This window comes from Zonotrichia albicollis, chromosome 12 (genome assembly GCF_047830755.1).
Source record: "Zonotrichia albicollis isolate bZonAlb1 chromosome 12, bZonAlb1.hap1, whole genome shotgun sequence".
Lineage (NCBI taxonomy): Eukaryota > Metazoa > Chordata > Aves > Passeriformes > Passerellidae > Zonotrichia > Zonotrichia albicollis.
This window is the reverse complement of record NC_133830.1, coordinates 16,010,523-16,021,629: the sequence shown is the minus strand read 5'-3', so window position 1 is coordinate 16,021,629 and position 11,107 is coordinate 16,010,523. Positions and strand designations below refer to the sequence as shown.

Here is an 11,107-nt window from a genome sequence, read left to right as displayed (position 1 = left end):
TTGAATTTCACCCTGCCATTATTTACACTGACATGATGTTGACTGTCCACTTTGGGGACTTCTCTCAGAGCTGTTTCAGGCTGGCCTAGGCTGAGTCATCCTTCCCAGAGAGACAGACCTCAGCTACTCCCACGCCTGTCAAGAGCCTGGGTCCTACTCCAAACTCAGCTTGTCAAACTTTCTGCAGGTCACTTCACCTCCTGTTTTTCCACTTCTCCATCTGCAAAAGTGGAGTAGTGACTGTGGCCTTCTCTTTAAAATGTTGCAATTAAATGCCTCATGTGGAATTTAGGCATTTCTATTACTATCAGAGCAATGTGTGGGTGCCAGATGTTTATTCAGGCCTGCCAGCATCTCTAAATAGCTGCAGTGAAATTCTTGTAAGGACCCTGGTCTGAAGCACTGTCTTTATTATAATGTGTTGACCATTTCTGGCAGCATCCACCAAATGTCAAAGGCTGTAAATTCAGGTGCTGTAAGATCCTTCAGAGACAATCACTCAGCAGGAGTGGGACACAAAGGCTGCTTTGCTATTGGAGCATCAGGATCCTGAAACAGAACTGCATCTGAAATGTGCACAACAGTTATGGCCTGTTATACCCGCAAATCCATGTGCCAGTATAAGCCAGGATTTGAGCTTATCACCTCATCTGGTCACATTTTATATAAATGCATCTCAAGGCCAATTAAAAAAAATATAATTAAATTCTTTCTAGGCCAAATGGGTGATCTGGCACGTTGAGAAGTTATATTTTTAATCTGGAGCTGTGAACTCTTCTATCTTAGGTCCTGAGATGATTGAGTCACTTTAGCAGAGCAGACTAAAATGTTTCATGCAGGTCCCTGAGGAAGGTGGAACACTTTCACATGCTCAGCTGAACTTCTGCATCTCTGGATGAGGCCTGTGTCAGGATATGAGGGGTCTGTCACTGCATGAAAAGTCCAACAGTGCAGGGAATGGAGATTCCTCTCACAAGGCAGGAGGAGTTTTCAACCAGCTGCTCTGCTGGGCTCAAGAGCAAAAAGCATCCTGCAAGGAGAGTTATGTCTGACAGTTATCAGCTGCTTTGTTTCTGGATGTGCAGAAACCTAGGCCTGTGGAAAGAAGAAAGACCAGAGCTATAAGTCTCACTAGGGACAATGTGCCTCTACCCCCATCCTATAAGAGCAGTAATTTTCCAATGGCAATAACCCCACCAGAGCCAATCACCCCATCAGAAATGCTCACCTGGGTCAGAATTTCTGACTCAAACACTTGTCAGGCTGTTTCAGAATATCAGAAACTGAGATACAACCAGGGAGCCCCTGTTTTGTCAAAGACTGGCTTCAGCTGTGAAGCTGCTCTGGGTTCACTCAATACCTAAAGGTGCAGGGACATATTCTTCAAAGGACACAAAACCTCCAAAAATGCAAAGGCAAAACAAGACTTACTTGCCACAAAAGTCCTTGTGAATGGCATGGAGGGTGAGCAGTAATTCTGGGTGTGCCTGTAGCCAGTGCTCCACCATATCTGGATGCCTGGGATCTACTTCCAGAAACACACTCCTGAAAAGGCACATTTGGGAGCAGAATTGGAGAGATGCACATTTAGGTTGCTAAACTGATGAAAATTAAGATCTTTCTTTCTGTGTGACTCTGACCAGTGCAGGAAATGAAAAGGTCAGTAAACACAGTGCAGTCCAACAACCCCAAACCAGATAGATCATAGCTGTCCACATAAGATGCAGATTCCAGCTGCCTCCTTCAGGGGAGAAAGTGTTGATCCTGGGGGGAATTCTCATGGTAATGTGTGTGAGGAGTTAAAGTCTTGTATCAAGATGTAATGAGCCCTTCTGAAGCTCACCCAGAGATTCCACCAGCCATCTGCTGCTGAAACCCCCAAAGATTTAAAGGCAGCATTTTTTTATGCTGTAGGAGCACTGAGCACTGGCCTGGCAGCCTGAAGTCCCTCTGTGTATGAGCAGCAAGAAACATGAAGTACAAGTCAGAACACACATTCTTCCACAGTAAATGTCTCCATAAATCAGTTATGAAAACAACACCAGCATTTAGGCCTACATAGAACTGACCAAATAACCCCAGTTAGGGCACCAGTACCAGGCCTGGGCACTGCAGGGCAATTTCCATCTCTGCCAGGCTTTATGACTGGCTCATTCCCCATGTTCCCTCCTGTGACAAAGCAGAACCACCCCAGCTCACAGGCATAGGGAGTGATGGAGCTGGTTATGGCCTGGGACACAGCAAGAGACACTTTCAGCAGGCTAAGGACACAAGCCAAACCCCATCAAATGCTCTCCTGAGAACACTTAAAACATCCCACACTGAATACTCCCTACAAATTCACCAGGCTAACTACAAGCTGGGTGTGGATCTCATTTCTGACCTTAAAAAACTTCAACTCCTCAATGAGGGCTTGACCTTATTAAACAAGCAAAAAGAGAAGGAGAAGAAATAGTCTTAAGAAACAACCCCACAGGACCAGTCTCTAATGCTGGGAAATTCTGAGGAGCATCTTCTTCTCTTGTGGTCATGCAAAGTATGAGCAATGAATTCTGCATGCACTATGCCTCTCAATATTCCCATTCTTCTTCTCAAAAGAGCAGATTTTCAATGACCTCTCTTATGGTGGCCAAATGTCAGGAACATTCAATGGGATGTGTGAATGCCCTGGCACATGAACACTACACCCAGACTTTTGGGTATCAGCATGGTGATCTTCAAAATGGATCCCGCGTGACAGAGAATAGGAACAATCAGTCTTGAATATTAATCATGGAGAAATTTAACATTTAAGAAACTATCCCTGACTGATCTTCATTTTCCTGGGATATTCAGCATTCTATACTGGGACAACAAAGAAATTTCCCCTAATGAAAGGGTGGGAGGGAAGTGGGGATCTACATCCACCCTCAAAGAGATGTCCATTGCTTCTCCTTCCATCAGTTACTCATTTTAGAAAGCTCCCCTGCTTTCTGCACTCTCTTTCTTGGCTGCTCTCTTCCATGTTCTTTTTGTTGTTGCTTTCACCTTCAAAGATTCTCCCTTCACTAATGACCAGGAAATGCCACCAACAGCCAAGGAAAGGCTAACACCAATTTCAAGCTAATTTTACTTGCACACATGACATTTTAAAAACTATTACTAACTGGGACAATGAGGGGACAATTGGCAACTATTTTCTCTGTTTTGTTTTCATACAGGAAGTACAGAATTTACAGAAGTGGATGGATAAAAGACATGAAATTCAAAAGACGGTAGTGCTTACCCAGAAACCTTGAGAAGAGAAGGAGCCAAAGCCAGAATTGTTTTGATGACTCTCATGCCATCATCTCCCCCATCCAGGGCATCAAGGTCCTCATAGCTGGAGTGTGGGAAGAAAAAGACATTTGACAGCAATTCCTGCATCACCCCACAAAGAAAGGTGCAGCTGCCACACCTGAACTCCAGCACCCCCAAAGCAGGGGATGGCACTCACTCACTTCAGTGGGGAACACAGGGAGGGAGAAGCAGCTACCACTGGGCTGAGAAACCCCACATTCAGCACAAGGAGAAAACATCCCCTGAAGTATTTCTGAAAGTTAGGAGCCAACTGTAGCTGGGATCCAGCACATAGGTCTGTTCTCTCTAAGCTGGCCAGAGAGCAAGGGTGTTGTGCAGCAAGGGCTTGACTGATCCATGCCAGACAGCAGCTCAGGCTGTGGCTGGCCCAGCAGAGCCAGCTGGGATGCAGAAAGCTCAGTTGCCAGAACCTGCTCTGGTGCACATCTTGTACAGAGGTGGGGACAGGACTTTCTTCTCACATGCATGACAATCAGTTTTGGATTGGGAACTTGCTAATTTCAAACTGTGTACTTTTTCTATTTTAAGAAATCTTCCATGTTGCTTCAGGCATGTAAGCAGTATCAAAGCAAGCCTGTGTTATTATATCCCAAATAAACACACCTATATTTTGCATGTGTATATTACATTTGCATGTTTTGTGTGCAACTGTGTGTAGTACAGGAAGCAGACAGAAAACCTTGCTTCAAGGAACAGGAGAGGAAAAATCTCCTTGTTTGATTACCAGAGGATTTCTTCATCCAAGGAAGCCATGTCTTCATGGAAAACATATGGGGGGTTACTGACTATGACATCTATGGGGCCCCAGAGCAACAGCTGTTTGGCAGAACCTAGGAAAGAAAAAGAATCACAAGCAGCTCTCAACCACAGCATCTTCCCTATAAGCTCAGTGTAAAGATTCTTCCCAGGAAACTGTCTCCAGGCACATGGATATGTGTTTGACTCTGCTTTGTGATCATAAAATTTTATCCTATTTCTTTCTGCAATGGTGTGCCTTGCTCCCTGTCTCAGGAGTGCAAGAGTGATACAAAGGAAAGCACAGATGAAGTATCATTTTTTCATATCAAGAGCCTGCTTAACAAAACATGTTAAAAAGCACAGGAGCTTGATGCCCTGGAGCTCTGTGCCCACTGGGATCTAAAGAGCCCACAAAGGCCTAAGTGGGAGCTTAGACTGGCTGTCCAGGTGAACATCCCTCCTCTTACAGAGCTGCAGCAGGACCTCCAATGAGCTGCAGAGCCAGGGCCCCTCAGCAAAACCAGCAAAGGGCTGCTCTCATGCAGACCAGGAGCAGCTCCCTACACTCCTGCTCTGTCTGACACAGGCCAGCCCTGAATCAGAGCTGATGGAACCATGTGAGTGTGGCACTGTCCTTGGGCAGCCTCTTGGCACAGGGCTTTCAGCTCTAAGAGGCAGCAGTGCCACAGACAAGTGCACAAAGGTGTGCTAATGAACCCACAGTGCTGCAGCTCCTGCCTCCACAGCTGCTGACTAACAGCCAAGCACTATCCACCCAACTGGACAGGCCCCACCAAATGCCAGTTTTAACTGGTTTCAGCAGGTTCTGGGGAAGAAAAGCATCCTTTCCTGGTCCAACTAGCCTAATTTCAGGTTAATATGATTGGGCATTTAATCTAAGCTAAATATATGGGCTCCCTCTACCATCAGTGGAGAGACAGACATGCAGATGTTTATCTAAAGCCTCCATGTCAGCAGGGAATGAATTACACTCTTTACATATTTGCCTCTCCCCAGCAACAGTAAAGAGCACCTGGACTCCCAGCTCAGATACAACCTTGGGACACCTAAACCAGGAACAATTCACTTTCTGATACAATTAGGGACTTCTGTCAGCTGATCATCTGCCCTGGAAATCTCTGCAGGGAAAAGCTTCACTGGCTCACTTCTTATTGACCTTTCTCTCTATTAACTTCAACACTCTTCTGCTGCCTGCATCCCAGAATGATTCTTTGGCTGCCTCTCATGCCTCCCTCCACCCATCAAAGACAAAAGGGATTATAAGAGTGAAAAGAGTTACTGTGTGAAATATCTTGGTGGATGATGTGAATCCTTTCTTGGAGTTGCAACCTGTAAAATTCCAGATGCAAGATGCAACAACAGAAAGAAGAAAGATTAGGAGGTGTATTGTTCATGAGCAATACATTCTACAAAGAGATCATTAAATATTGCACCTCTTATCTGATACACATACATTCACAGCTGCCAAGATCCTCCCAGCATGTTCTCTCCTCCCACCACAGTGGCCTCACACCCCAGTTCTACTCCCTTTGCTGAGGGCATCAGGAAAGGGAGGGATTCCTGCACTGTGTGCCATGTGCCCAGATGGACCTGGCACTGAGATTGATCCAGTAAGACTCATCTAAGCATCCAGAGAGCACAGCTGGGATGAGGGAGCTCTGAAAAGCAGGCAGGATCTAAGCTGGGTTCAGTCAAGCAGTAACACAGCTTATCCTGCTAGCTTCTCTCCCAAGAGCTACAGGGCACCATGCCAGGGACAAGATCACAAAGACACAACGAAAATATCCATGGAGAAATATTTAGCTCTCTGACATGGCATTTATACTCCCTCATCCACTCTTGAGCCAAGAAGCAATGTTAATAAGCAAGGCAATTTTCCCCAGAGGCCAGAGTTATAGTTTATCAAGGAGACAAAGATCTGGCCAGCTTTTATTATATCTATGAAAAATTGCAACAGAATTTGGTTTGACACTGACACATTAGGAAGAAACCTCTGCTCCCCATTTTCTGTAACTGGGCTAGGAGGCAAAGGGTAACAGTGAGGTACCAGTTTGGGAAGGGCTTGCTCTTACTCAGCTCTTCAGACTCACACACAGGCTGGGACTTGCAAGAAGTGAAGAAATGCAGCCCAGTGCAGCCAGCACCAGAAGTAGCCCCCCCGAGTGCTGGCAGCAGCTTGGGAAAAGAGGGGTTTGTGGGTCTGTGGACAGAAATCCCAGTTAATGAGCACCTCTTGAGACTCACAGCTGTACTGGACTCCATGAGAAATAGCAACAGGAATTTTTTCTGAGATGGCTCTAATGAATGCCTAGGGCCCAGCAGTTACTGAGGATGTGAATGCAATCTGGAGCTCATTTGACAAAGCCTACAGAGACTCAGAAGCATAGTGGGATTCCAGTTCTGGGGGTCCCTGTGCTAGTGACATCCAGAACAACCTGACAGAAGAACCAGCTGAGGAAGTGGAGCTCTAGGAAGGACAAGGACAACCTGACAGACATCTCTCTGACTTCAGCACAAGGTGTTTGAGCCAGCAGCTCTGAACATCAATCCTGCCACAGCACAGGTGTCTGAACTGCATGGCATCCAGCAGCACCATTCCCACCAAACCAGGACTGCAGGGAGGATGCTGAGGGACACCAGGCAGCACATCAGAGGAAAAGTGCTACTTGACTGTGCAAGCATTTCTGGAGGAGCAAGGACAGAAACAAGCACAACAATAACAACTGAGGGAGCCAGAGAGAGAAAGGCTCAGGATACACTTGTCCTTAACCTCCTAAGTGACATAAACATTCCTACTTCAGTCCTGAGCTTCCTGAGTACACAGACAGGGGTAAGAATAGCTACCAAAAAACACTGTGAAAACCCTTGACAAACAGCACGTGAGTACCACTGCATTATTTAGGCTGCTGTCTTTGCAAAGCATGTTCACAAACCAAAGAAATACACTCTGGTAAACACGAGCTTTCTTTTTTCCTAAATTGTTACACACTTTGAGAGCTCAACAATTAAACAGTCTCTGGTTCCCAGTGGTGATAAACATGAAACACACGTACAAGTATTGACAACTGTTGGTCTTTCTCAAGCAACAATTATTAAAAAATGAGTAATATGTGTTCTTGTACCTATGTGCATTCTCCCTGGTGAGATCCACAGCAGCCTCCTCTTTGTCCATGGCTATGACTCTGCTCTGGAACAGAAAAAACAACAAATCCACCAAGCAGGTGTTATAACATCAAGATTCCTGAGCAGACATGCTCTGCCAAACATGCAAGATCAAAACTGCCAAGAGACTGCTCACTCTTGGCTCCTGACAGGAACAGCTCCTGAGGAATGCATGCAGGGCATAGCTGGGATCACAGTGATGTGTGTAAAGCACTAAGGTGACTGGAGCTCTCTGCAGCACAGCCAGCAGCCCACCAGAAGAGACAACAACAGAGCCCCAGTGAGTCACCTCACTGACCCCTCACTGCTCCTGGCAGGGTGAGACTCAGCACTCTGGCCAGTCTGGGCAAGGCACAGCCTGCTGGAAGTCATGTTGGTGGATTTATCCTTCCTAGCACAGACAGGATCCCTCCTGACACTAGCACAACCACGTGGACACAGGTTCTGGCATCTTCCATCTGTTATGCAGACACCTTTTACCCAGTTACTCAACTGCAGTCCTTAAACAGGTTCACTGCCTGTATTGACTGCACATACTTGAAAGTGTGTCAGGCATTTAAAAGTTCTCCAGCATAATGGTAAGAGACAAGGCTTCACAAAGAGAGATTTGTTTGACCTTCAATTCCACCTTGGGAAGACCACAGACAAAGGCCTAACTTGGTTTTGCTGTGCTTGATTTTTTTTAAGCACAGATGTTGGTAGGATTTACACAGAGGACATGCCTGAAGAACCTGCTTGGCACTTGGAGATGATGGAGTGATTTGCCATCACTCCTAAGGGGATTAATTTCGTGGTTCCAGGCCAGCACCCACACACATGAAGCTCACCCTTAAGGTGAAGGGCACACCTGAGACCATAAATGAAAAACTGCTGCTGTTTTCTCAGTACCTTAGTGCCAAATTCTGCCTCAAACACTAAGGAGATTACCCAGAGTTTAACTCCACTTAGCTGTCAGTGTGGCTACCACTAATTCTAATCAGTCAAGCCTCCTTATTTCCCTGGGTACAGCAGTTTGGGCTGGGAAAGGACTGTCATGAAGAATTACAGAGACAGACTGACACAGCTCTTTAAATTAACAAGCAAGGAAAAGAGCATGAAGCTCAGGAAATCAGAGCAATTATACTCTGAAGTCATGAAGCTCAAATATTAACCTTCTCAGGTCACTGGGAGGAGGAACACCCCTTCCATTAGAAGCATCAAGCTTTAATTCTTCCACAGCAGGGCTTATACTGCTACAAGAGGAGGGGCTGGCCACAGCAATTCTCATTCCTGAGAAGGAACTGCCTGGTCTGCAGTTCTCAGGAGAGGGGAATATTTTTCCCTTGACCACAGGCAATGAGATCTTGGATTCCTTTCTCATTTTCTTGACCAAGAGTATCTCCATAAACCTGTGACACACCACAAGAATCACGGCAATAAGGGCTTTGGGCACCCAGATTTCAGTCCCCTCCTGCTTTTTTGACTCTGTTTAGAAGATGTGGGTTGTTACTAGGGAACAGAAGTCTACAAAAATGTGGTTTGGCAGTTGTGGCAGTGAGATTTGCTTGTCTTTTTGATCCCAAGTACTGACACTGCTATGGTAAATCCCTTTCCTGTATCATTTAGTCTTCAGTTTCCTAGAGACCAGATCTTCTGATTCACAGCAAGGTGGTTTTTAGAGATGACTGCCCCCTAAATTCAACAAATAGAGTGTGTGCCCATGTCTCAGTCCAGGTTAGTATCTTAAACCAACACCCACCATGCTTCAAGGTAAGGTGATTATTAGTGAGCTGCAGCAGCTCAAGAATGAGCACTTCACTTCTTTCATTCTGATTATGCCTTTGCTATTGCTGCAGACAGATGGGGAGAGGAAGAAATTCCCAAATATCCCTCCTCTACCTAGCAGGAACTTACAGAGCCTGTCAGAGACCTTGTGAGCTGCCAAAGTGCCTTCAGAGAAGTTTGTGACATCTCAGTGAAGATCAGCAGAGTGGGACTGTCCTCTAACACAGGCATCTATTGCACCAGGAGCACTGAAGGGAGCTCACCTGTGGCAGTTTACAGAGCAGACTCAGAGCAATTGCTCCAGAGCCACAGCCAATTTCCAGGATCACAGGATGAGGAACAGGAACTGGGAAACAGAGGGCGGAATTCTCACATTTCTGAAGTTCTTCCTCCACAACTAGAGAGACAAGGTCCTAAGAAAACAAACAAACAAAATTGCTAAGGGAACTGTTTTGACTCACACCTTTGTGATCTGAAGACTGAAGTTTAAATTTCTTGACTCTGTACCCAATGTATTTTTGTTGCTAATTTTAAAAACACAGATGGTAGTAATGGAACTGACATGCCAGAAGTCACTTCAGCTCCATCTGCCCCACAGGGTGCTTTGATTAGTGACCAAATCCTCAGGATACAATCTCCCACAGATCCTCTGAAATCTTCTAGCACTGTTGGGAAAAACAATAACCAGACAGCTGGAGCACATTATCTTCTGCAACACCATTTACTCCAAGATTTTGGCTTTCAGAATTTGTAAGCTTCAAAACTCAAGATTTCTACACAGTCTCAGTACAGTAGGTGACCAGGAGGCAGTTGCACAGCTCCTGATAGCATCTGAAGCAATCCAACCTGCAGATGAAGAGTCAAGGCAATGAGTTACTAAATGATCCAATGAGCAGCTCCCTGCACGGATTTCAGATTGTGGACTCCTACTATATTTTGTTGCTATAAAGTCACATGGAAAAGATTTTTATCCATGCCCCTGGATCTGTATGCAGTTTTGCCATGTCTGCCTCCTCCCTCATGCCAATCTTTTCTTTTTTAAATCCCTTTGCCATGTTATATAAAATCCAGTACAGCAGGAGAGGTCTCAAAGATTTCTAAGGTTTGTGAAAATAAGATAAAACAGAAAGCACACATGTGCCTCCCTCTGACTGCAGCATGAACTTCCTTTGTTATTCACTGGAGAAAACTGTAAGATAGAAACCTTATGAACACTGAGTGCATCAACAGCTCAGCAGTGCCCTCAGCTCCCTCCCATCCTTGTGCTTCCAGGGCACAACAGCACACACAGGCCTTCTGGCCTAGGTGTTCCCTAGGATTCTCTACTTGAGAGGGCTGCTCTTGGATCGCTCCTGTAAATCCAGAAAGTTTAACAACATTTACAAAAAATAACTGGCATAAGCTGGAATGTTTAAAAGGAACAAGTCCTGGCAGGCAGGTCAGCTTCTCTGTTAGTTTACAATGGCTTTTGTCAGGAGCCTGAATTGGACAGGCTTGTGCATAAGGGCAGAAGCCTCTCCTTGGATCTCTCATCCTTACTGGGGTGAAGAAAAAGAGATGCCTTGTGCAAAGCTGCAGTACCTCTGAAGAGATTCACACATCCTTCAGGACAGGCCACTCCACATGTGCAGTAAGTGAGAAGGGAGATGCAAACAGGTACAAAAATGAAGCATTCAGGTAGATGAGCTTTGTTGAACCATCCCTGGAGCAGGCAAGTTTGGGGACCGATATCTGAATATATTCAGCCAGGTATGAGGAGCCACATGCCCTGCCCTGGTCACCATGTCATTACTGGCATTGCCCTCATATGGGAGTTTTTCCAAGAGCCTCCAAAATCCCAAATTCCTCACTGCTGCTCTGGGATTCCTTCCCTAGACAATTATGGATGAAAACAGTCTCACAGGCTCCCAAGCTGGAGGAAACTATTACAGGACTCAGACAGCAAAAGGGAAAAATAAACACCTGAGCTCCCCACTTATGAGAAGAGGCTTTGGCCATTCAAACAGCTCCAGATGAATCAGCCTGAAAAGACTCAGGCACTGCAGACAGCCAGAGACTGCAGCCACAGCTTCCTTTGGCAGAG

General features: G+C 45.7%; 1 protein-coding gene across 3 annotated transcripts in view; it reads right to left on the bottom strand.

The window, feature by feature from the left end:
* Nucleotides 1-681: 681 nt before the first annotated feature.
* Nucleotides 682-11,107, bottom strand: part of HEMK1 (HemK methyltransferase 1, mitochondrial release factors N(5)-glutamine) — a 28,499-nt gene continuing 18,073 nt past the window's right edge. For all 3 annotated transcript variants that reach the window (XM_074550051.1, XM_074550052.1, XM_074550053.1), the window contains 7 exons: nucleotides 9,288-9,437; nucleotides 7,221-7,285; nucleotides 5,378-5,427; nucleotides 4,064-4,169; nucleotides 3,266-3,361; nucleotides 1,432-1,545; nucleotides 682-1,095 (listed from right to left, as the gene is read on the bottom strand). In XM_074550051.1, the coding sequence (XP_074406152.1) occupies nucleotides 1,059-1,095; nucleotides 1,432-1,545; nucleotides 3,266-3,361; nucleotides 4,064-4,169; nucleotides 5,378-5,427; nucleotides 7,221-7,285; nucleotides 9,288-9,437 (618 nt within the window). In that variant the 3' untranslated portion in view covers nucleotides 682-1,058. The remainder of the gene's footprint in view (nucleotides 1,096-1,431; nucleotides 1,546-3,265; nucleotides 3,362-4,063; nucleotides 4,170-5,377; nucleotides 5,428-7,220; nucleotides 7,286-9,287; nucleotides 9,438-11,107) is intronic.